Raw genomic sequence first — 26,149 nt, forward strand, 5'->3', positions numbered from 1 at the left:
TAGCACAATCCCCAAGACTAGGAGAAGAATGTTCAACGTACATCTATTAGGAAGTGCTCCCGCTCTTGACCATCGGAAACTCTACAGATGACTTACTGTTGGTTTCAAGACTCTCACAGAGTTCACTTTTCACCTCGCCATTTGGTCTGTCATTTCCTTTTTGGATCAGTTTGCTTTGCATGGTGGCAGCTGTCACCACAGCCTTGAAGCTTCTCTTGCGTTTTTGAACATTCTGTTCTGGATGAAAAATTATAATATAAACCTTGGGCATATAGAGCATGCCCAGAGACACTGAAGCACTTAAACTCATGGAGACAGTAAGTGTTGTTGTCTGGATGTACATCTGAGGGAAGAAAAAAAAAAAGAATCACTGTTGGTAAGCCTAACAGTAGGAGATAATGCAAATAACATACTATTTTCTAAAATTGTTCCAGCTTCTCTGCTAAAGGCACATTAAAAGGCACTTATTGAAATTGTTCTTAATTATAGTCAACCATTCCTGTATCCTAACCTGCAAATGTAAATGAGTAAGGTTATTTTTTTATTGAACCCAATTTCTTAAAATAAAAATACAAACAACCAAGCTGGTGGAGCTTATTTTCCTTTTTAGATTTTAAATAAACATACATAAGGAACACTAACAATGCCACACAGAACTTCTTTAGAAGGTACTAGTGGGCCAAGTGTTATTTTAGCAATAAGTTTAACCCAGAAGGTAAGTATATATAGTGAAAATAGAGTGGGAGTGCAACATTCCAGAACATCACTATTACACACCACTGCTTGAATAATGCTAGCGGTTGCATCTTCACATTATTACATAATTCCAACTACCAAAAATCACAAGCATGTCATAAGGGCTTGATTTTTTTTTTAACAGTCCCTCTAAAGAACACTTCCAGAAGGTTCTCAATGATAGCATCATATCAAAATAAGTCAGGTGCTTTTATAAAATATGTAAGATCTCCTCCCTCCAAGATATATGCACTGGGGATATTGTCCCGGTCACTGCATTCTGAAATTCTTCCCCTGTGCCCATTGCTTGCCCTTATCCCACTGAAATCGACTGCTCTGATACTTACAGAGAGAGATCTTTCTGGAAGGTTTTTCTTTCTACAAGCTAGAGGTTAAGAATCTCAAAAAAAAAACTAAAGCTAAAATCACTGCTTTGGCTTTTTCTTTTTTGGTTATGGTATAGAAACAGAAACAGCAGTATTTCATTCTTTAAAAACAGAAACAAAAATCTTTGATCTGGTTCCACTTTTCATGTCCTGAGCTCAAAATAGAATTTTCCCCAAATAACTTGGGATACTGAGGCCACAGAAAAACCACATCTTAAGACTGTAAAGACAGTCTCCCTTTGTCATATCTACGACCCTCGTTAATAGATCTGTTCACTCTATTTACATCTCTGAATATGATCCTGATTAGTTGGATTTTTTAAATATGTTTTAATCTGTTAGTCTTGCTAACATCTATCATACTAGTCAGATCTCATCTGGCAATCCTCGAGACCAAACTAATTGTGTCCTTTTAAATAAAGAATCAAAAAACAAACAAACAAACAAACAAAAAACAACAAAAAAAACCATTCACCCTCAAGGGTAAATAACTGAATCAGCGTTAGTGTTGCCTTTTCCTAGAGGAGAAGTTTTCTCTTAACAGATGGCAAAACTTGAGGTAAAGAACTGTCCAAACCATGAGCAGGATGTGAGGCACAAGCTAAGAAACTGTCTTTGGATATAAAATCATACCATGCACATTGCTGAATTTACTGTCCAGTTCATCTGCCACTAAGGCTGTCCTTGCATAAGAGCTCATTGTAAGTGTGGAAAACACTTTAACAAGATTTACTACAAAGTTTACAAGATTTACTAAAATTAAGACCATCCCAATGAAATAGGGATGTGTACGTTTACGGCTCATAAATCTCGCTAAGCTTTGCCATCTACTTTTAAGCAACTTATTATTTTAAACATTCCTAAGCTTCTTTAGTATTGGTTAATCTTTTTTGAATTCCTGCTTATTTTCAAGCTAGCATTGCTGCAAAAACCTTATTTTCAAATGCTAGCAATGATATTGGATATGTTAAAAATTGACTGCAGAGAGAGGACATAAAGGTAAGAAAAGAATGTGGCAAAGTACAAACCACACCCTCACATGTTCCAATGCCCGTCAAATAGAAAACCATCAGTTTTGTCCCAGTCAGACTCTTTCAGGTCAATTAGCCTAAAAACAAACAAACAAATCCAACAACGAAACAGCCATAAAATGATGGGAACATCTATACTGATTAGTTGGATTTTTTAAATGTGCCTTAATCTGTTAGTCTTGCTAACACGTATAGTACTAGTCCAAATAGTATAAAAATATTTTTGTAATAAGCATCCTATAAATTTTCTCTGCTACCAAAAATATAAATAATAGTCTTCTCTTATTTGGAATAATTTCTGTGATATATAGTAAATTTAATCCTGCTAAATATTAGACATGAAGAGGACTCTGGAATGCTAGCTTCCTCGTTAAATAAATCACCGCAGTCTATCCTTTTGGCAAGCCAACTCAATGAAAGATGTAATAAACACAGACATTAGAATTAAATAGTACCATGGTTAGTGTAGCAAGCTCTTCATTAGACACTACACTTTCAAATTATACCAAAATGCTGATCTTAATTATGTACTTTCTTAAGACAGTTTCTGAAAAATTTTAATGTGAGTTTAATACCGGACAGGCATCTAACAAAATCCTTAGCAAACTAACACAAGAATAGAAAACCAAATACCGCTTGTTCTCACTTATAAGTGGGAGCTAAATGATGAGAACACATGGAGACATAGAGGGGAACATCACACACTGGGGCCTTTTGGAGGGTGACGCGTGGGAGAAGGGAGAGGATCAGGAAAAATAATAACAGGTACTAGGCTTAATACATGGGTGATAAAAATAATCTGTACAACAAACCCCCATGACACAAGTTTACCTATATAACAAACCTGCACTTGTATCCCTGAACTTAAAATAAAAGTTAAAAAAATCCACAAAATCATACCCTAAAGTCCACAACCTTACAGTGGCCTAGCATTTGTTACAGGGCCATGGACTATGTACGATTAGACTGAGTTTTTGAAATTCATCTTTGAAAAAATCATACATGTCATAACCTCAATGAAAGCAGTAACAGCAAAACAAGCAAAGAAATGTAAATGCCACCTATTGTCACTCTAGAGAAACTCAATCCTTAATAGCATGGATTATAGAATTCTGAATATCTCCCATATTTAATAAGAAGTTGAGAGACTATATTTAACATTGGAAAATAAACACCTGATTTTTAAAAATGCACGGATTTTTGTATATCTATAGAAAATTCTGATTACTTGAGCCATACAGGAAAATAAAAGTTAAAAAAATCCACAAAATCATGTGTGATAAAATAATCTGTACAACAAACCCCCCCATGACACAAGTCTACCTATATAACAAACATGTACTTATATTCCTGAACTTAAAAGTTAAAAAAAAAAAAAAAAACACAAATCATACCCTAAAGTCCACAACCTTACAGTGGCCTAGCATTTGTTACAGGGCCATGGAAGGAATATGTTCCAGCAGACCTGGGTACGAATTCTAGAACCACCACTTATATACATTTTTTTTTAAAAGATAAGGTTGACAGAGAAACTCCAGAGTTACTTTCTGGGTGATTAAAGCCCCCAGACCAACCTCCCAGGCTACAATCCAAACTAATCAATCTTCCCTGGTTATTGGACAAATATGGCATCTTATTTTCTTCTCTGAACAGTAAGTTCTTATCTATGTCACGGGGTGGGGTTGGGAGTAATACTTTTCTCATAGAGGAGTTACAGGGTAGAATGATATATTTATAAAATCTCTTACAGATACAAGATAGCTCAAGAAACATTCTTTACCCTACAACTTTGCATCTAAAAATATGCTAACAAAGTATCCTCCCAGGAGTATAGGACAAAAGAAAGACCTATTACACACTTATTCAAACCAGTTTTGTTTAGAGAAGAGCTGATAGCCAGGCTCTGACTATATGTTGTTGAGGAAAAGGCCTTTGTAATCTCACTTCAATGTAGACAGAATAAAATTTTATACAAATGTGAACTCAAGACCATATTTACTGCCTGGGCCACATTCTTAGAATAATATAACAGCTCTTTATCTCAAAGTTATAGCTCATCAGAATGCAGGAGGGGACTGTATTAACTCCCACTAACCCACAAAAATTCAAGAGATGCTAGCAATGATATTGGATATGTTAATAATAATCTTCTCTTTCCCAGCCCTCTCTTATGTGCTCCCTCCTGGCCCTGTCACTCCAAAATACTAACACCCAGAGGATGGGGACTATCTTTTCTATCACATGCACTGATGGCTTGTTACTTACTCTGCCTCCACGCCCCATGGACATTTTGAACCTGAAGCAGTCAGATGCACTGAAGCAGATTTAAGCAATCTCTAGATAAGCCAGGGGTGAGCTGTGACAATGGAGCATACTAATATGAAATCTTTTCTGGGACCTATTACAGTTCCCTCGTCAAACTCTGAATAGGTCATTTTTACATATCAAGGTCTGCTCAATGTAGGTCATGATGTGGAATCATTAAAGATTCCAGGAAGAGTGAGGAGGGAGGAGATTATATTTTTCCAGGATAAAGGTCAGTCTTTTGCTTTCAACCAGCTGCCAGTGCACAGACCACCACAGACTCTGACATCCAACCTGGTATTTTTGCAACCCCTTGGTAACTAAGGTAAACTATTATGAAACCTAACACTCAAAGCAACTTTATGCCACGTGATAAGAAACAGATTCAGTATTTATTCCTGACTATTTCTGTTTTGCTCTCGATGGTTTAATCTTACCACTTTGTTTTAGTCAGCAGGTTCTGTTTGGCTGCTTTGCATACCGTTTGACCAGTTAGAAAGCTACACTAACACTGACAGCCTGTAATTCTCTGCTTCTGTTTCTACTTCCTCATCTGCGTGTCTGCCAAAGTGAAACTTGCACCAAAAAATGGGTTTTCTTTTGCTTTTTAGCAGCCAATGGGCTTCAAAATACCATTTACTATTAGAAGTGATTTTTTTTAAAAGATGAAGTTTATAGAGAAACTGGAGTTGCCCTGTGGGTGATAACATCCCAAATCAATCTATCATGCGAAAGTCCAAACTCATAAAATTCCCCTAGCAATTGAAAATTGCAAAAACCAGAGGCAACCATTCAGCTTTGCTGGCTGAGCCTGGAACCACTACCGAGCCCATATCAAACGTTTTTATTTTGTTCCTGTCTTGTTTACATTAAATATCTTCCTAGTTTCATTGCTTAGTCTTTTTCTCTCTGTCTCTTACTCGCTTGCTGATCATATTTAGCATTATACCCTTAAACCAACACAAGCTTCGTGGGTGTGCACTTGTACACAAGACCGTGTACTAGAAGGGCCCCATGCTTGGTTTAATGCTCTGCTGCAAATGTTTTGAAGTCTGTAACAATTGTTAAAGAAAGACTCCTGCATTTTCATTTCTTACTGGGTTCCACAAATTATATAGTTAGTCCTCTTTTAAAAATCACTTATATACTGACAAATTCCAGGCTTTTCTTAGGAAAGGCATTTGCCTTTTGGGTCACTCCCTTCGGTGTCTGACAGCATCTCAAACTTAGCAAGCCTCTGATTCCCAATCTTCATCCCTAAATTTGATCTCCCAGTGGTCTACTCTATCTCATTAATACCATGCTTCTGGTTCTTGGGAGAGCAGGTGGACAGGGAACTTGAAATTGTCTTTTACTCCTTTTTTATACTCCCACCCTATCTATGACCAAATCTTATTGATTCTACCTTCAAAATTTGCTCAGAACTTTCAGAATGTCTCCACTGGTGTTACATTGCTCAGAGCCATCATCATCTCTCATTTGGATCAGTACTGTAACTGTCCTAGTGTTCTCTTTCCTGCTGCCCTTGCTCTCTTCTGTTTGAGCATCTGATTGATCCTAACACAGAAGCTAGAATAATCCCATTATTCACAAACTGAATTAGGTCACTCCTACTCTCCAAAGCCTACTCTCCAATGACTTCCCATTGATGGTATCTTGACAATGGTCCACAAGATCCTCTGAGAACTCCTCTGGTTTACTCTTTTTTTACTCATTCCCTTCCACCCATACTGGCTCCCTGGCTGATCTTGGAACATACCAGGCATGCTTCTACTTTCAGACTTTTATATCTGGTGGCTTGCCTCTTCACTGCCTTCAGGTCTTTACTGAAATGCCCCAGCTCAGTGAGACCTTTCCTGAACACACCATTGAAAATTGTAACCCCCAACCTTCTACTAGTATTCCTAGCTTTATCACACTCCTTAGTATCTAACACATTATATCCTAAAAGTCTATATATTTTACTCATTTAATGTATGTGGTATCTATTTCCCCTAGCTAGAATAAAAATTCCATGAATATTGGGAATTTTACCTGTGTCATTCACGGCTGTAAACTCAGCACTTAGAAAACTGTCTGGATTAAGAAAATGTGGCACATATACACTATGGAATACTACACAGCCATAAAAAATGATGAGTTCATGTCCTTTGTAGGGACGTGGATGAAGCTGGAAACCATCATTCTCAGCAAACTATCATAAGGACAAAAAACCAAACACCGCATGTTCTCACACACAGGTGGGAATTGAACAATGAGAACACTTGGACACAGGAAGGGGAACATCACACCCCGGGGCCTGTTGTGGGGTGGGGGTAGGGGGGAGGGATAGCATTAGGAGATATACCTAATGTAAATGACGAGTTAATGGGTGCAGCACACCAACATGGCACATGTATACATATGTAACAAACCTGCCCGTTGTGCCCATGTACCGTAAAAGTATAATAAAAAAAAAAAAGGAAAGAAAACTGTCTGGATAACAGACTTTCTCTATAATCTTTTGAGTTGGTGTGGGTTCATACTCCCAAATTTGGGTTTTAAGGAACATAACTCATGTATTTCCAAGAAAGAAAAAAAACAGATACTAAAACTACAAAATATCAGAAAACTGGAGGACTGGAGGACTCCATTCTTTTTCATAGCAATCTCTAGGCTGGGAGAGAAATGTAATCTTAGGCAGATAAACATAATGCCCTTTTAAACAGTAAACTTGGTAATAATGGGCCATTTTGCTCTCGATCAGCAATGAACAGTATAATTCAAAGTCAGTGGTTTTCACTTTGGGAATAGGAGAGCTCTGAGATCTGCCCTCAATACCTCCCCAAGTTAACTGTATAACTGAGGGTCGGGCACTCACACTACTTCTAAGCTTTCATAGACTTAAATCAAAGGATTTAATGAGACAACATATATAAACACTGGCACAGAGCCTGGGATATATTAATTAATAAGGGATAGCTCTTATTTTCATCATATAACCTTGACAACCTGTTCTCTATTCATCTTCCTTCATTCTCCACACCAGAAACACTTAACACTACTTCTCTCTCAAAATCAGCTCCAAGACTTTTAGCCTTTATAACAGAAACACACACACACACACACACACACACACACACACACAAATACAAGCAAAATGATTTATTCATAAGGAAATATACTTTATGTTTGTGGGAAACTTTAGAGTCACCACAGCAAAGAATTATAGTCCAATTTAACTGTGGGAAAAATCACCGTCCTGAGTGTTGTGTTTCTCCTGTCAGGTAGAAATCACAGTGCTGCTGACCCAGCAGCAGGTCAGATACATTGCACTGTGTTTTCATTAGTGGAGGTGGAGACCAGTTGTCTGTAATCCATTTGCAGTCACTTATCACATCCCCTTTCGGCTCAGGACACATATTTGCAACATGAAGAGTCAAATCAAAAGCTACGAATGAAGAATTGTGAAGGAAAACTATAGATGCAGAGCAGGGTTTGTTCTCCCTCCCGTGAGGTCCTTCTGAACCCTTCACCTTGGAATGTTTGGGAGAGGTGGAAACCAGCTGAAGAGAATGATACAGCATCAACCAACAAGCAGAATATCAGCTTCTCTAATGATAGGAAAGAACCACGTAAGGAAGCTCAAGATCTGTTAAAGAAGCAAAAAATCTATCTGATTTATAATGACTATAATTAAACATATGTGATCTCTAATATTTGGATTAGTAAATAATTTGTTTTTATTAAAGCCTGATGGAAAATTTAAAAATAGAGTAAAAATTTAAAACTATGGCATTATTAAATAAAATGTGGTCTTTAATTTTCAACTATTATATATAAGAATTACAGAAATATAGTAAATAAACTGATGTTGCATTTTCTACTGGGATATGTATATGAAAATTAATACAAGGTGTCTACTTTCTCAGTGCTTATTAATTCCTCCTTTACAGGTATTTTTGCTCACGTTTTCCCTCATGGATTTCTGCTTCCACGGTAACTTTTGGCCCTTTATCACTGCAGCAGCATGGACAGAACTGGGAATAACAGCAATGGGGATGTCTTTAATTATCATTTGAACGGATATCAAAATATAATAAACAATATTTTCAGGTAGAGAACAAATAAATAAAAGTATAAATTAGTTTAGAAAGAAGCAAGGAAGAGGAAACAATTGTTTCAGGAACAAAATTTATCTCTGAACTATATTTTAAAGTATCTCTATCTCTATCTATCTGTCTACAGTTCTAGAAGCCAGGAAAAGAGAAAATATGTTGAATCCTATATTTATCACTGCCTAGAGATGGAAGCTTTGCTAGAATTTAAATTTTAGGCTAAATAATAAATTCAGGTTGTGTTATCTAAGGAAAGTTGGTAAAATTATGAAAATGGTTCAACTGTAGTTTTGCGAAAGGCACTAAATCTTGGTCAAATAGATATTTTCTCTATAACCTTTTTTAAAGACAAAATAATTGATCCAGTAACTCAGTGCAGGTGCTTTTGTGGAGGCATATGATGTTTTAAAAGTGCTGTTTTTTTTTCTGGTGATATCCCTTAATATAGGAAGAATCAAGAAAAATGGTGTTATGGGCTGAATTGTGTCTCCTCCAACATTCGTATTTTGAAGGCCTAACCCCCAGTACCTCAGAATGTGACTGCATTTGAAGATGGGGTTTTTAAAGAGGTAATTAAGTTACGATCAGGTCATTTTGGTGGTCCCTAATCCCATATGCCTGATGTGCTTATAAGAAGAAGAAATTAGGACACAAGACACACAGAAGGAAGATCACGTGATAACACAGGGAAAAAATGGCCATCTACAAGCCATGGAGAGAGGCCTCAGAAGAAAATAACCTTGTTGACACCTTGATCTCAGACTTCTAGTATCCAGCACTATGAGAAAATTTATTTCTGTTGTTTAAGCCACTCTGTGTGTGATATTTAGTTATACCAGCCCTGGAAAACTAACAGGAATGGGAAATTAATATCACTGAAAAAGTTCTGAAAGTTCTGTGATAGTAGTTGGTTGTGGTTAAATATACCAATAGAATCTCAAAGATTTCTGATATTGATTAAAATGATGAGTTTAGATACTGTACAATAACTACAACCATAATATCTATCAATTATTGAGGATCAGGTACAGCATTATGCCAAAACTTTTATGCACTTATTTAACCCCTCACACTAATCCTGTAAGGTAGGAATAAGTAAGTCTATTTTTGAGAATTACACAGTCACGAAGAAGTCATTTTTGAGACACAGTCATTTTTGAAAAGTCATACAATACATGAAAATAAAGTGTAGATTCAAACTGAGGTTTCTCTAATTTGAAAGCCCATATCCTTACCACACACCATCTGGCCCCCATAAATACACTGAGAAGTGAAAGAGCAGGATTAATATGACTTGAGTCCTCTCCAAATCAGAAAAGCATCACTTTTCTAATAGATTTGGGCCAAATTTCTTCTAAATAATAGAGGCACAGTTAAAGTACTTCAATTAATATTTAGTTGTGCATTTAGAGGGTTTCTGCTGTTATTAATCAGCTACTTTCTTCATAAATAAAAACCTCATGTGGATCCTAAAGCAGCTCTGGCTTTCTTAGAACTATATCTTGTTAAGCTTGACAAAATAATCTAGCTGAGAATATGGGCCTGAAGAGCTGGATAAGTTAATCTTTTAAGTGATGTTTAGCATTGAGTTTGCACTGGGCTGGAGCAGGAAAGTGTCTGATGAACACTGGCCACCAGAAGGAACAGGGATTCCCTACATTCAGAAGACAAATTGCCAGCACAGTGTTGCTGCATGGGCACCATTCCACCTCTGTAGCACCAGAGACAGGCTATTGACAATAAAGCAGGCAGGCAAAGTTGGATTCAAATACAGATGAACTGACAACCAAGAATTAGCAAATACTTAAGGAGGACCAAGACACCTTACAAAGAGAATAACATAAACATACAAAAATAGATCCAATACAGCTAAAGAAGGAAGATCGTGGAATTAAAATTACTGTTATCTTAGAGAAGTTTTGAAAAAATAACAAATCCATAAAAATACCAAATAAATTCATAGAAGCTAACATTTTAATCATTAAAATAAAATCTGAATACATGAAGGACTTCTGATTCTGGCTATGGAGGAGTAGCTATAATCAAACCAAACCAACTTCTGAGAATAACTATAAAACAGTCATAAAGTTAAGGGAAAAAAAGACTATTTGGAGGCATCAGAGGAGAACCAAGGTAGCCAGGACTCAGTGGGCCAAGATCCTAGGAAGGAAAAAGAAAGCACATTGACATATGTCCAGCACTCTCCACTGCTTCTTATTCCCAGGTAACGTACTGATTCTACATAGGAAAGACAGAAATCTTTAGACAGACCTGTCAGCAGTCTCATGGGACTAGGGAGATAAAATCTGGAATTTGGGGTTATCATTGCCATCAGGACTTAAGGACCCACGATTCTAGGGTACTACAGAGAAGTAAACCTGGTATTTTATACCTTTTTTTTCCTTGAGACTTTGCTGAATCCTAAGTGTAAGAAAGCAGCAAGCTAAAAAAAAAATCAAACATAATCTAGATTCAGAGAGAATTCAGTTAGAATTCAGGTCCATGGAGGAGAATGATTATTCATAAAATATCAGACATTTAGCTAATATATCTAAAGGGATATTGCTGAGGAGGGAAGGTAAATCAGAAATAGACAAATCCATAAAAACCTGAAACTTATCCTCGAATTATCCCAATCCCAGATTATATCAAGGTGAAATGTCTTGATATATATATTTCATTTGCTGACTAGTAGACAATTGAAGCTTCTCTAGAAGGGAATAACAATATATATAACATCTACATTTTTAAAAAATGTATAATGTCAGGTATTCAATAAAAGATTACCAGCCAGGCATGCTAGGACACAAAAACAAATGACCAAAAACCACGGGCAAACAACAACAAACACTAAACAGGTGATAGAAATGGTGCCACAGATGATCAGAACCAGGCTTCTCAGACAAAACTTTAACATAAATGTATTGAGGAAAATGCATAATAAGATATTTTCACCAGAGGACTGGAATGTGTGTGTGTGTGTGTGTGTGTGTGTGTGTATTCAAGTCAAAAATTATAGGAGTGAAAAATATAATAATTGAATTGAACAGATGAGTTTCATAACTAATTAGCTACATGGCAGGAAATGACTGATGAATTAAAGATAAATCAGTAAAAAAAAATCGACAGTGAAGGATGGAGACTATAAATATTTTTAAAATCCAGGAAGAAATTATTGGGGATATATAAAACATGATACAAAATTTGAATAAACATGAATCTGAAGTCCTAGAAAGAAAGCAGAGATATAATAGGTAAAAAGAAACACTTAAAAGAGACACTGGACAATAATTTCCCAAAACTTATGAAAAATAATCTATTAAATTGTACAGAAAAAAATTACCAGATGGCCACATTCTGGGAAATCCTAAAAAATTTCATGGATTTAAATACGGGATATGCTATTTGACTAATGTGAAATCAGATTAGAAAATAGAGCTAGGTTGGAAATAAATAACAAAAGATAAGAAAATTGCCAACTGTTTGAAAATTAAACAATACATTTCTAAATCACTCATAAGTCAAAAGAAAAACAATGGAAATTAGCAAATAGTTTGAACTGAATAATAATCAAGATACAACATATCAAAAGTCGTGGGATATAGCTAAAGCAGACAGAAAAGAAGAAATCTTGATATGATTATTCATCTCAAAAAACTAAAGAAAAAGGAGAGAAAATTAAATCCAATCAATATAGAAGGAATGAAATAATAAAGATAAAAGTCAATAAAATAGAACACAAATGTAACATAAAGAAAATCAACAAAGCTAAAAAAAATCTTTGGAAAGACTGTAAAATTAAACCACTCACAAGGTTGACCAAGCAAACAAGAAACAAGACATAAATTACCAATAATTTGGTAATTATTCCTAAAAAGGGAAGAAGATGTGATATAAAATTTTAAAAATATGCCAGCAAATTAGTTCTAAATGTTGTTAGTCAAAAAAAAATCGTTAAAGTATATGTTTAAAGTTTAAGAGCAACTTAGAAAAAAATGAAAATAGGATCTAAAACTCCTGAACTATCAAATGAAAAAAATGAGAGAAAACTTGATCAGTTAAAATAATTTCAGAGAAGACAAAAAAGGAAACATGAGAACATAGTAAAAAGAAAACAGGAAACATTAGCAAACATAAATCAGTAATTTTCGTAATAAAGACTAAATTCCCTATTTAAAAACAGATATTATCAGGTTTGATTTTAAATTGTATTCTCAAAAAGAGAAAAGTATATATAAAGATTATAATAAGCCAAGTTAAAAATACATTTTCTATGCCAGAAAAATGTAAACAAAGAAATCTGAAAAGTAGTATTAATATAGGACAAAATAGAATGCAAGATAAAATCATTAAATTATGCAAAGAATATATATACACACATACACTTAACCCATTATCACAACGTATGTAAGCAACGCATTATAGAAATGCAAGGATGGACCAATCCATAACCATCATGAGAGATTTTAATTCATCTTTTCAAAGACAGAAATTTGATTATACAATATATAATTAAGAATAGTTTGAATAACTCAGTAATAAAATTATCATTTTCATTGCATTATTTTAAAACATAAATGAGCTTCACAGAGATCAATTATGAATTAGGTTATCCAGCAACAAAAATAAAATTTTCATAACAGGAAACATGAGACTATATCCTTTCACCTAAAAAGGTAATCAAATTAAAATTATAATTTATAAATAAATACGAGTTTTTATTTGGAAACCAAATATCATCCCTGTAAGTAACTCCTACAAAAAGGAAAGTACAAACTATTTAGAAGTTGAACAATCGTGAAAACAGTATGTATGAAAACTTGTAGATACAACCTAAGTGGTGCTTGAAGGAAAATTTAAAGTCCAAAATGGCAATCTTAGGATGCAGGAAATCTCAATAATTAATCATGGAACTAGATAAACTTTAACAGAAAAAAAAAAAGTAAACTCAATAGAGAAAGAAGAAAGTATTTGATTTAAAAAAAGAAAGCGATAACACAAAAAACTACAGTAGTCATTAACTGTATCATATTTGGTAATATGGTAAGTCCACACAGAAATGAAAAATAAGATGGATAAGTACAGGTACAAATTAGATTTTTTTAAATTATAAAAGCAAATTTTGCATAACTTTATGCCACTACATATATGTATCTAGAAAAAATGCAAGATTGCCCAGGAAATAGATATTAGAAGTGAGAAAACAAAACTATATAGAACTAAAACTATGGTGGGTAAATCAGAAAGGTAGTACATGACTGACGGAATGATGACTCTGCCCGAGAGAGAGCCGGGGTTCTTTTTACTAAATCATGGAGTGAGAACAAGGAAAACAAGAAAAGTATTCACCCCCAGCTCCTGTGCTGTTCCCCCACCTCTCATCCTGAGATTTACATCAGCATTTTTATTTTGCTTTTCATTGTGTATTAGGTAGGGTACAGTCCTTTTCAGAATTAGCAATGCAAGTGCATAGCAAATATAGTGGCAGAGACAATTTTTCTGATGTTCAATCTCCTCTTCTAATATTTTATAGTGCCTTGCTGCTATTTGAAAGGAAGAAAATAATGGTGAGTATCTTTTCCCAACGTGCTGAAAAAACTAATTACGGTGGCAATGCAGAGGCTCCACTCACCCCTTATCCATGGGCTATCTCTGGGGAGCCTGGATATTTACTAAGATTGGCCCCTTTACTAAGGACAGCCCTATGATAAGGTGAGTTGAGGAAGATGAAAAGGGAACTCTATCTGAAAGGGTGGAAAGCATAAGACAACTAACCACTTCCAACTCAGCCTCAAAGACTCAGAACCCTTTCTGTGTTCCACACCTTGGTAAATGGTATCTACCACAACTCAAGGATCATGACCTGCCATGATTCAGCAATATTTTTACCTGCTCTTGTCATGTCTGCCTAGATCCTGACAGCCCTAGACTTACTACATCTCTGAGACAATCTACAGGGAGATGTTCCTGGGTATAAGAAAATCTTACTGCTAGGACTGGTGCCTCCAGAAGATTCCCATGAAGGTCAAAGCAGCCAGGTTTCAAGAGAGGAAAATTCTCAGACATGACATTTAGAACTTTCTATAATTGGTCACTATCATGTCTGATATAGATATATGGGTCTGCTTGGATACTAGCTATGGCTGAAGCACTCCAGAAAATTAAAACTTTATCTATACATATGGGGACCTCTCCAAGTCACTATACCTAGCCAAGATGAAGCATGCACTAGTATGAGACCAGTGATCTGCTACAGTGTGTACTGATTTCAAAAATTGTCACTAAGAACCCCATGTTGAAGACTCAATTATTTGTGGTAATGACAGTTTTCAGGAAAAGACAAAATCATTTCAAATAGGCCAAAACCTTAAAACATTCAGTAATCACAACCTAAGAAACTGTAGGTCTCAAGTAACAACCAGTGAAAGGTGGAGAATGCTTTGACCAGTACTCATAACTCTAGACCACAGACAAAAAGTCCTCTTCTTGCACATTATTCCATAAACTCTGTGATGTAAAAGAGAGCTTGGTTGTTGCACAGTCTTATCTATGGCTGAAAATCCTCACCAGCTTTAGCAGAGGCATTACTCTGAATAAAGCACCTACAGGGCTTTAAGATTATTACTGTGACCAGGTACCTGAAAGAGCTAAATACAAGAGAGTGAAGGAGAAAAGCCTTATGTACAATTTTCAATGAGAAACTAGCCCGAAGTCCCTCCCACAACAGTTTGAGACAGCTTCTAGGACCATTTCATGACAGTCATTACCTTGCTGGTAGCCCTGCAACTGACATAAGTTCTCAGAACAAGAGAGTTGTGAAGTATGAGCTAGAACCAAGAAACTCGTAAGTATATTTTGGAGCCATTAGTCAATCAGAAGCCCTAGGCATCTAAATCTCCTAGGACAGTGAACTCAGATGTCATCTGAAATACCCCTCTTTTCGATGAGCATAGTGCCTTATGCTACTGGTTTCATTAACTTCATTGATGTCCTGGGTTCAGATGACCTATTTTGCCCCCACCCAGATCAACTGGACAACCTTCTTAGGTCCTGAATAGTCCTTAGGTCATTAGCAGTCTGACTGAGTCTTCTCTTATTGAAGCCCTGTGTTCTGTTGAGAATAAGGACAGCAGATTACTCCTCTAATAGCCAGTCAGCTCCCAAAGTGATGCAGCTCAGACACAATATTCCACTGAACCAACTAGAATACTCTGAATTTTATTGAAAATCACTCAATTCGTTACACATCTCTCACCTGTAAATCCATTTTAGTGTGCTTTGTACTCCTAACCCACAACCACAACTCCTCTCTATCCCCAGCCTCTTCTCCCTGCCTCTGCCCTTGTGGTCTTAACTCAAACTGCTCTTTCCAAGAGAGTTATTTCCACCCCAGAATTTCAAGTCATGATTGTCTTTATTTCTCCAACTTATATTCCTCAAGGAAGATGATAAGGTGGGACCATCCTTTATTCCCCTTTGCTGCTTCCAGGTCATTACAGACTTGTCTTTTTCTCCAATATCCTGCCTTTGAAACTGTCTTAACATTCAACTCTACATCCTCTTCCATCCTTGTTCCCGTATCTGCCATCAGTTGCCTTCATTCATTGGAGGTTCTAGCTCTGGTACCTAGGCTTGCTCTCAATCCCAAATGATGCTGTTACTTCGGATGAATTCTACATCTCATTCTCATGATCACAGCTAGAATCTTCAATACTGTCTTTAGTTTCTTGTAATACATTGTGTAAAATACTTTTGGCTTAATGTGTTGTTTTTAGTAAGAGATTGTTTACATTATGTTGCATTTTCCTTTAAGTTATTTCATTTGTCACTTATAATAAATATAAAGAGTTACGTCACATGCTTTAGTGATGTGAGCATTGTTGTCAAGGAGTGACAGGTAACTAAAAGTATGTAGAAGGGATGGATATTTCTCACTTCTCATAATGCATGTTTCCTTATGGAAGTGGCTTGCCAGGCAGCCTTTCAAGGTACCAAAATTAATATAAATGTGTACAGGAATCTTTTGCAATAAAACTAGTTATGACTTGTTCCAAGTATATTTTAAAATTGAGGCTGTTAAGTTTTACCACACTTTACTGTGATAGAATGTGAACTTTTCCAAGTGTGAAAATATAGGTATTAAATAGGGTAACTTGTATTTTCCTCAGTAATAAAAAAGCACATCTAGCTATTATCAGATAAGGTATGTGCAGTTATAATAGCTGTTTTATATATTATGGTGTCAAAAATTTTAATTAAATATTTTATATTCAAAATGAATCTTTATTAACTAGGATTTTTATGGTAATTACCCACATCACAATAACAATATTTACTACAGTTTTCAATGCAAAGGTCATGTATTTCAGTTAGACAATTAGATAGACTTTTATGGATGGCATAAAGACAATTATCACATGTAATATTATATGCATAAAATTATATCTCAAATGCCACAAATCAATTTACCAGCATAATTTTGGAACATAAACCATTTTTAAGTTGGAAGGCCATCTGGATGCTATTATTAAAACCATGTTCCTAAGAGTAGGAGTAAAGAAATATGTGGATAAATTATTCCATTAGTAAATCTGATAGGCTGAGTTCCAAATATGTCCAAACTACTGATGCTTCAGTTTTCAGACTAATTGCACTCAAGTGAAAACTTTAATTGTCATGGAGGAAATATTGAGTATTCTTTCTTTTGATGTGATAGAAAAAGTGGTCCTATACTTTTTTTTCCCTTTATTATTTTTACCAAGCAACTTTATAAATGTAGCATTTTACCAAGATGACACTCAGGAGAAAAAGACAGACAGTTGTAATAGGGAAAAGGGATGTGGCATAGATAGCTAACAGGACACCAAAATGTGTACTCCTTCTTCCATTGTATTGGATTGTTTCTGGGGAGTGCCTGACCAGTCATAGACTGTTCTGACTAGATGTAGTGTGGTTATTTGACTAGTTTTCAACCTATATAATGTGAACAAGATGATAAATGTCATAAAAGTGTTTTACAGAATTAATGTGTGTGCACTTTTCCCTAGAAACTCTTACCTCCTGTTGCTGATTCTATTATTTATGATGAGGAGACATCAGGGGATGCAAAGCTATAGGATGGAAGACATAGGGATTCCTGAATCACACTATGGAAGGAAATTGCCATTCAACCAGGAACTACCTCAGACTACTATGTAAGCGGGAAATAAAATTGTATACTCAGTGCATATACTTTGAATTATTTTCCTGCAAGTGGTGGATACGTATCGTATAACTGGTTAGTCAGCCCCTCTGACTAAGTAACAAGTGAAAACTAAGCAGGATGACAGATAACTTCCATGGCTATGGCAGAAAAATGAAATTACAGTATCCTCAGATGGATTGTAATGATTGACCTTGTGCACATTAATACAATGTTCTAACAAAGTGTCTAGTCTATCATATATAATCCCAAGCCATTAAATTTATTCCTAGGTTCAGTGACCTCGGTCTTTGGTTAGGGAAAGAAAGTACCAAGCTAGGCTTTTTATTAAGTTTTCAAGGAAGAATCATTTCAGGCACTTTATATAGCCTTCAGTACCTGAGGGAGTTTATAGTAAAGGAAGTCTATATAACAGCATTTCCAAAAGGAAGCTGGGCTGTCAAGTTAATAGCCTAAAATTCCTATGTCAGCAGCTTTGCACTTGTCCCTGATGTACAACTTTCTCTTTTGACCTCTTTCCCTCAGCTAGTTCAAATCTGACACTGCCTCTAACCAACTTCTTTGTCTCTGGAAACAACTATTGCCGATCTCTGAATATTTAAGAAAAAAATAAAGCTACAAAACTATCCTTGATAACTCTTCTGACACAGTAAACTTTTGCCAAGTTCTATAATTTCTTATTTCTTTTCTTTGAATGTTGATACTTCCTTGTTATTTATACTGTAAAGACTTTTTCATCTGTGTCTTTGTATGTCACGAATTTCTATTGTATATCATATTATTCTCCTCAGAGCATGCTTCTCTATCCCATCCATGTCTGGGTTCATTATGTGATATGTTTTAGACAATAAGTCATTAGCAGATACAGTACAGACCATGCCTGAACAGAAGCTTTAAGCATCACTGATTGGTTGATCCTTGTTCTTTACATCTGTCAAGGGAAGGTACATTCCAGGTGAGGGCTGTCCTTCAGCAGTGGAACCATACTCCTTGGTATGAAATGCAGGTCAGAAATAAAGCATTGTTGTTTTTGCAAGCCACTGATTTCAGGGTTGCTTATTATAGCAGCACACACAAATAAAGGCTGACTAACATATTCTGCAAACTCTTTAGTGTAGTTGGAAGGGCATTCTACTGAGAGTCAGAAAGCCACAAAATTAAATGCTTAACTTTGACACCCTTGGATATGGTAACTCCAGGCAAATAATTAACTTGTATGAGTCTTGTTTTCCATATGTAAAACACAAAAAACGTTTCCTGACCTGGTAAACTCAGAGGGTTGGTTGTGAATAATGTATAAAAAAGTGTTTGGAAAGTACTGAAATAACACAACTGTTGGATGTTAATATTTTTCAGTATTGATATTTTCCCTCAAGCATTTCTACCTCCATTTTTCTGTCAAATAAGAAATTTAGGAACTTCTTGCTTTCAGTAAATGTTGATCAGGGAGCAAGAAGGCTGAAACAACAGATCCAAGCCAAAGACAGAACTAGATGCAAAGATCAAATCATATGGCCAAGACTATAGTCCAGTAAGAAACTTAGAAAACCCAAGTCAGGGTGGAAAAATGAGACTTTTCTGCCTTACAGACCAAAGTAAAACCAAAGAGACAAAATACCAGAAGGGAGGAGAACTCCCAGAAACTTAATAATGAACTGCATTTGTAATAGTTGATTATGTACTGGGCTCTCTGTAAGCACTTTACATGCATTCTTACTTTATATGAATTCACACAACTCTTTGAGGGAGGTGCTGTGTTTATTCCCACACTGCAGATGAAGAAGCTGAGGCACAGCAATGTAAGGCCACTTGCCTAAGGTCATAGTGCTAATCCAGGTTCTCTGGCTCTAAAGTCTGTGTCCTCAGTACTTCCCTTTTTCTGAATCTGTGATTCCATGGTTCTACAAAGGAAAGACAGCTGAGTTCCACAAATTTTGAGAAAACATGTGACTCAATGAGGTAAGAATATAAAAGAAAATTGATGATACACTAAGGTAAACCTATCTATGCCTTGATGTAAAAAAGTGTTGCAACGACTCTTGAAATATGAAGGGAAGTAGACAATATTTGATTATTGTTATCCAAACCAGTAATTTCCCACTTGGATTCTGTTCCTTTTAAAATATAGACAAATCACATATATGAAAAAAATCATTTACAAAGATGTTCATTAGGAATTGTTTATGGAAAGTAGAAAGTTGGCATAACCCAGTGAACAAAAATACAACGGAGTATATAAATAATGGCACAGCCATTATTGGCATTATGAAGTAATTTTAATAATGTGGGAAACAATATAATTTTAAGAATAATACATATTGAGGCCAGAACCATTTCTATAGTATGATCTCAACACACACATTTCTCTCTAAGACCAGTTAGAAGGAAACAAACCAAAACATTAACTCTGGCTGTTTATATGCGCTAGAACCATGAATGATGTTTACTTCTTTCTGGTATTTTGGTCCACATTTTTCAAATGTTCAACAATGAATATAAATTATTTTTATAAAATAAAAAATAGTAGAACCTAAACAAGAAGATAGAATCATTGTTTTACAAGTGCATGTATGTGTGTGTGTTATTGAAACAACTAATAAAAGAATAGAAGTGAAATTACATTTCAACAGCTCCCTCTTACACCAATGAAGTGAACTACACAAATCATATTTACTCAGTATCTCTTATCAACCAGACAAACTTACAAAAATATGATTGTGCGAAGGTTAGAGTGACTCTTTGAATATAGCAAAGCCTAAAGCCAATTGCATTTGTAGAAAATTACTTCCATTGTTGATATAGGAATTATATTATTAATTTATAAAACAAATTTTTAAAACCCATAGAGTTTTATTTAGGGATATAATAATTGAATAACTCTTTGCAAATATATACTATAGACAAATATTTATTTACTGTTAATTTTGCAATACTTTTGAATGCTAATTCACATTTATTAATATATTTCCAAAAGTCAATAAAAAATCTTTGTAAATGTATTTTACTTCAAAAGAAATACACATTATATGATTCATTCTATTAATATGTATGTGATCTATTTATATGCTTATTTATATTTACTGCAAGATTAGACAACATGAACTCAGAGTTCTACAATGCTTGCTCTTTGATGAATTGCAGTGTGTCAAAATATATACAAAATATATAGAATTTATTGCCACATATTTTACTTTAATTTTAACAATTATGATCTTTTCATGACATAAATTTCCATTTTGTAACATTGACTAATTTTTTTAGCAAAAAGTTCCAGTTGTTATGTTTTACATATTATATATATTATATTTATATTATATATTATATTTATATAAAGATATATATTTATATATATATAAATACATTATGTAAAATGTAACAACTGGAACTTTTTGCTATTTATATATAAACACTATAGTTAAATGAAGACAATCTTGCATAGTTAGAATAGTGTGAATATTAATTCTTTGGCCATAGACATTTAAAAGTACTTTTTAGATTTTTTTCAGATTAATCTAATTTTAATAGCTGCATAATTTTGATCCTATTGATAACATATATTAAAATAGTGGGTACAAACATAGAGTTAGATGAAAGGGATAAGTTCTAGTATTCAATAGCACAGTAGAGTGGCTATAGTTAACAATAATTCGTTATATATTTCAAAACAGCTAGAAGAAAAGATTTGAAATGATCCCAACACAAAGAAATAATGTTTTATACTACGGATATCCTAAATACCCTGATTTGATCCTTACACTTGTATCATACGTCAAAATACCACATGTACCCCAAAATATGTATAATTATTATGTATAAATAAAAATAATATACTGATATTATATATTTAGATTTTGTTTCTAGTTTGGGACCATATTGTCTAAAATTACACCCTTCATTACTCCTTATCCTCCTTTTTTGATTTATTTTTCTCCCTATCATTTATAACTATCATATTTTTAAAATTATATGTGTTTATTTGTTTATTGTGAAACCTATAAAGCCAAGTATTGTATTTTCTGCTTTTCTCATTGCTGTATGTCCAGTGCCTATAATGACATATTCAATAACGCTTTTTGGTTATTAGGTAGGTATTGCCAAAGAGTTTTCCAAAGTAGTTGAACTAACTAAGACTGTAGTAGATGAAGATAATTCTAAATACTCTACATCCTAACCAGCACTTCAGATTGCCTGAATTTTTTATTTTTGCCATTATGGTGTGTTTCTACTACATAAAATGTAGCTATAGTTTTAATTTGCAGTTTTCTATGATTAAAGAAGTTGAATTGCTTTTCCTATAATTATTGAGCATTTGAGTATCTTCTTCTGAAAGTGATCAAATTTTTTGCCCATTTTCCATTGAGTCATTTATCTTTTTTCTTATCAACTTTAGCTCCTCCATTACATATTATGGATACAGGTTTCTTGTATGTATAATGCAAATATCTTCCACTTCTTTTACTGTGTGGCTTGCCATCTTTTTATAGTTTTTGTCTTGAAATCTATTTTGTCTGATAAACGTATAGCTACCCTTGTTCCTTTTTGGTTCCAATTTACAAGGAATGTATTTTTCCATTCCTTTATTTTCAGTCTATGCATCTTTATGGTGAAGTGTGTTTCTTGTGGGCAACAGATCATTGGGTCTTGTAGTTTTTTTAATTATTTTTTATGATTTTTTAATCCATTCTGTCACTCTGTCTTTTGATTGAAGAGTTTAGCCTATTTACATTCAATGCTACTATTAATAAGTAAGGACTTACTCTTGTCATTTTGTTATTTGTTTTCTGATTGTTTTGTGGTCTTCTCTTCCTTCCTTCCTGACTTCTTTCAGTGGAGGTGATCTTTCTCTGTTGGTATGTTTTAATTTTTTGCTAATTTTTCATTGTTTATCTGTTGTATGCTTTTTGATTTGAGGTTGCCATGAGGCTTGCAAATATCATCTTTTTTTTAGACCGATGACAGCTATTATTTTAAACTCATGACAATGTAACACTTATTACATAAACTAATAAGCAAAGAGAAAACTATTAAAAACTCTAAACTTAAACTTTAACTTCATCCCCCCACTTTTGAGCTTTTTGTTGTTTCCATGTATATCTTAGTGTATTGTCTATGTCTTGAAAAATTGTTGTAGTTGTTATTTTTGATCGGTTCATTTCTTACTCTTTTTACTCAAGATGGGTAGTTTACACATGACAATTACAGTATTATAATAGTCTGTGTTTTTCTGTGTACTTAATATTACCGGTAAGTTTATCACTTTCAGATTATTTTTTCCTTACTCTCCTAGCATATTTTTTTTTGATAATCAAATTCTCTCAGCCACATATGTTGAAAAAGAATTTCCACAACCCTCCATTGTGACCATTATCATGAATCAGGTGAACATATATGACTGGGTCTGTTTCTCAACTCTCTTCCATTCCATTGGGCTATTTTTCCATCCTTGTATCGATACCTGCTGCTTTGTTACTGCATAATTTGATAGCAAACCTCAATAGTTGGTAGTGTATGTCTTCCAACTTAATTTTTTTCTCCAGACTGTCTTCGGTCTTCTTGGTCCTGTATAATTCCATAAAAATTTTACAGTCGGCTTGACAATTTTCAATACACACACACACACACACACGCCTACTGGGATTTTGATTAGGATTGCATTAATGTATAGCTCAATCTTGGTATTTGATATCTTTATAAAATTGAATCTTCTGGTCCATGAATTTTTATATACTTCCATTTAATCAAGTCCTCTTTAATTTGTTTCTCTACTATTTTGTAGTTTTCGATGTAGAGGTCATTTATTTTATTAGATATATTTTTAGTTATTTGATATTTATGCTGTTGTAAATTTTATATTTTTATTTTCATGTATTCATTCCGTCTATATAGAAATGTAATTTTGTATATTGATCTTATATTCAGCAAACTTGTTAAACTTATTGATTCTAACAGTTTATCTGTAATTTCTTTTGGAATATCTTTACACAGATTTTATGTCATCTGCAAATATTGAATCTTACCTTTTCTTTCTAAACTTTATGTCTTTTTTCTTTTTATTGTCTTGCACTAGATAGGAACATCAGTACAATATTGAATAACAGATTATTTTCAGTATGAAAAACAAGTAGGCATCCTTGCTTTTTTCCCAAATCCAGGAAGAAAACTTTTAGCAATTCACTGTTAAGTATGATATCTGCTGCATTTTATAAAGTACTTATTATCAGATTAGATAAATTCTCTTATATGCTTAGTTTGCTAATAATGCATTTTAAGTTATAAATGGATATTAATTTAAGTGAAGTTTAGTTAAGAAAAATTTGCCTTTTTATACTTTTTCAGTCTTCCTGTCAACAAGTGTATCTTTTATTCAAATCTTGTTTTCAGTCTTTCAGTGGAATCCTGTAATTTTCTTAAAAAAGGTACTATTTCTTTTAGCTAGAATTGTTCTAAAGAATGTAATGGTTCCATTATAAAGAGGGTATTTTTTAACCCATCACACTTTCTAACAGGTTATTGATAGGATATAAGAGAGATGTTGATTTTTTTCCATTTAAAATGCATCTGGTCATTGTATTCCTTCTTAATGTAAGAAGCATTTACTTGATGTCTGTTGATATTCTGGGAATATGATAGTTGAAAAAAGAAAGATTATTTTTACTCTTCCTTTTTAAGAAGCAGAATTCTTGATTCTGTATAATGTCCATATTAGTCAGAGTTCTCCAAATACCAATTTCCTATTGATATATGTATACATTATGGAAATTGGCTCACACAATTATAGAGGCTGAGAACTTCCATGATCTGCCATCTGCAGGCTGGGGAATCAGAAAAGCCAGTGGCATAATTCAAAGTCCAAAGACCTGACAACCAGGGCAGCCAATGATGTAAGTTCTGGTCCGATTCCAAAGGCCTGATGTCCCAGAGCAGAAAACAACAGACGCCTCAGCTCAAGAAGAGAGATGGAATTTTCCCTTCCTATACCTTTTTGTTCTATTCAGGCCATCAATGGATTGGATGATGCCCACCCACACTGGTAGAGGGGTGGTCTTCTTTACTCAGTCTACCTATCCAAATGCTAATCTCTTCCGGAAACAAACTCATAAAGATACCCAGAAATAATGCTTTATTGGCTATAAGGCATCCCTTTGCCCAGTTAAGTTGACACAAAAAATTAATCCTCAGGACATATTGCATTGGCCTTGAATTTCTGGGTAAATTCTAAATAAAATTAAGGAATAAACATTTTTTTATTATTATTATACTTTAAGTTTGGGTATACATGTGCAGAACATGCAGGCTTGTTACATAGGTATACACATGCCATGGTGGTTTGCTGCACCCATCAACCCATCATCTACATTAGGTATTTCTCCTAATGCTATCCCTCTCCTAGCCCCCCACCCCCCGACAGGCTTCAGTGTGTGATGTTCCCCTCCTTGTGCCCATGTGTTCTCATTTTTCAACTCCCACTTATGAGTGAGAACATGCGGTGTTTGGTTTTCTGTTCGTGTGTTAGTTTATTTTGTTGCTGAGTTTTCAAGAATGCCTCTATAGTCTTATCATTATGAATGGCTTTAATTCTTTAAGACAAATTTTCTTCATCAGCAAATGAGAGCATTTTTCTATTACTAGTTTTCACACCAATCTCTTTTCTTTTAAAAAAGAATAGATATTGAAGGCTTCATGCCTTTTTCATATTCCATTTACAGTATCTTAAGGCTTTTATGATTAGACAAAATAATTAGATTTCCTTGTATATTTAATATATTCTCATTGTGACAGTATTTTAATTCTATTGAATTGTTGCTTCCACTATTTTATTTACTCTTTTACATCTTTATTTATAAGTAGTTAGTCTAGTTCCTTTTAAACAAAGTGTATACTCTTAATAATGCATTACTACAATAACTAACACGTTATGAATTACTATGTGTGCTTAAAACAAAATATTTAGTGTTTATCTCAGGAAAAGGCAGAAAAAATTAACATGTATTCTGAAAACAAAATCAAATATGTTTAAGAATTTTTTAAAAATTCCATTGCATATCAATATTCAGGCAAAGGCAGGGGCTTCATAAACATGTCAAAGAATGAGGTCAATATATTTGGTTGTGATACTCAATAAACTTCTTCCATTTACCATTCTCAGAACATATCCATGTGGAAATTGGTCTCATGGAAAATTTTTTTAAATCATTTCCCAGCCATAGATATAGTGGCAAATGATTTAATATAATCAAACTTCAATTTCCTCATCTATAAAGCTTTTATAACAATATCATCTCTAATTGTCTCACTAGATAACTATAAAAATAAATAAGATAATGCATATGAAATTGCCTCATAAACCATGAAGACCATAAAGCACTGTAGGACACTTTGAATATCTGGTGTTGA

General features: G+C 34.2%; 1 protein-coding gene across 9 annotated transcripts in view; it reads right to left on the reverse strand.

Moving 5' to 3' along the window:
• The window catches only part of GRM8 (glutamate metabotropic receptor 8), an 845,179-nt gene that overhangs the window by 7,581 nt on the left and 811,449 nt on the right, over positions 1 to 26,149 (reverse strand). For 8 of the 9 annotated variants that reach the window (XM_055283870.2, XM_055283871.2, XM_063642237.1 and 5 more), the window contains one exon: positions 97 to 343. In XM_055283870.2, coding sequence (XP_055139845.1) covers positions 97 to 343 — 247 coding nt within the window. Of the gene's footprint in view, positions 1 to 41; positions 344 to 26,149 lie in introns of all 9 variants that reach the window. The other variant, XM_063642236.1, reaches the window with a different exon arrangement.

Source organism: Symphalangus syndactylus, chromosome 6, assembly GCF_028878055.3.
Source record: "Symphalangus syndactylus isolate Jambi chromosome 6, NHGRI_mSymSyn1-v2.1_pri, whole genome shotgun sequence".
Taxonomy (NCBI): Eukaryota; Metazoa; Chordata; class Mammalia; order Primates; family Hylobatidae; genus Symphalangus; species Symphalangus syndactylus.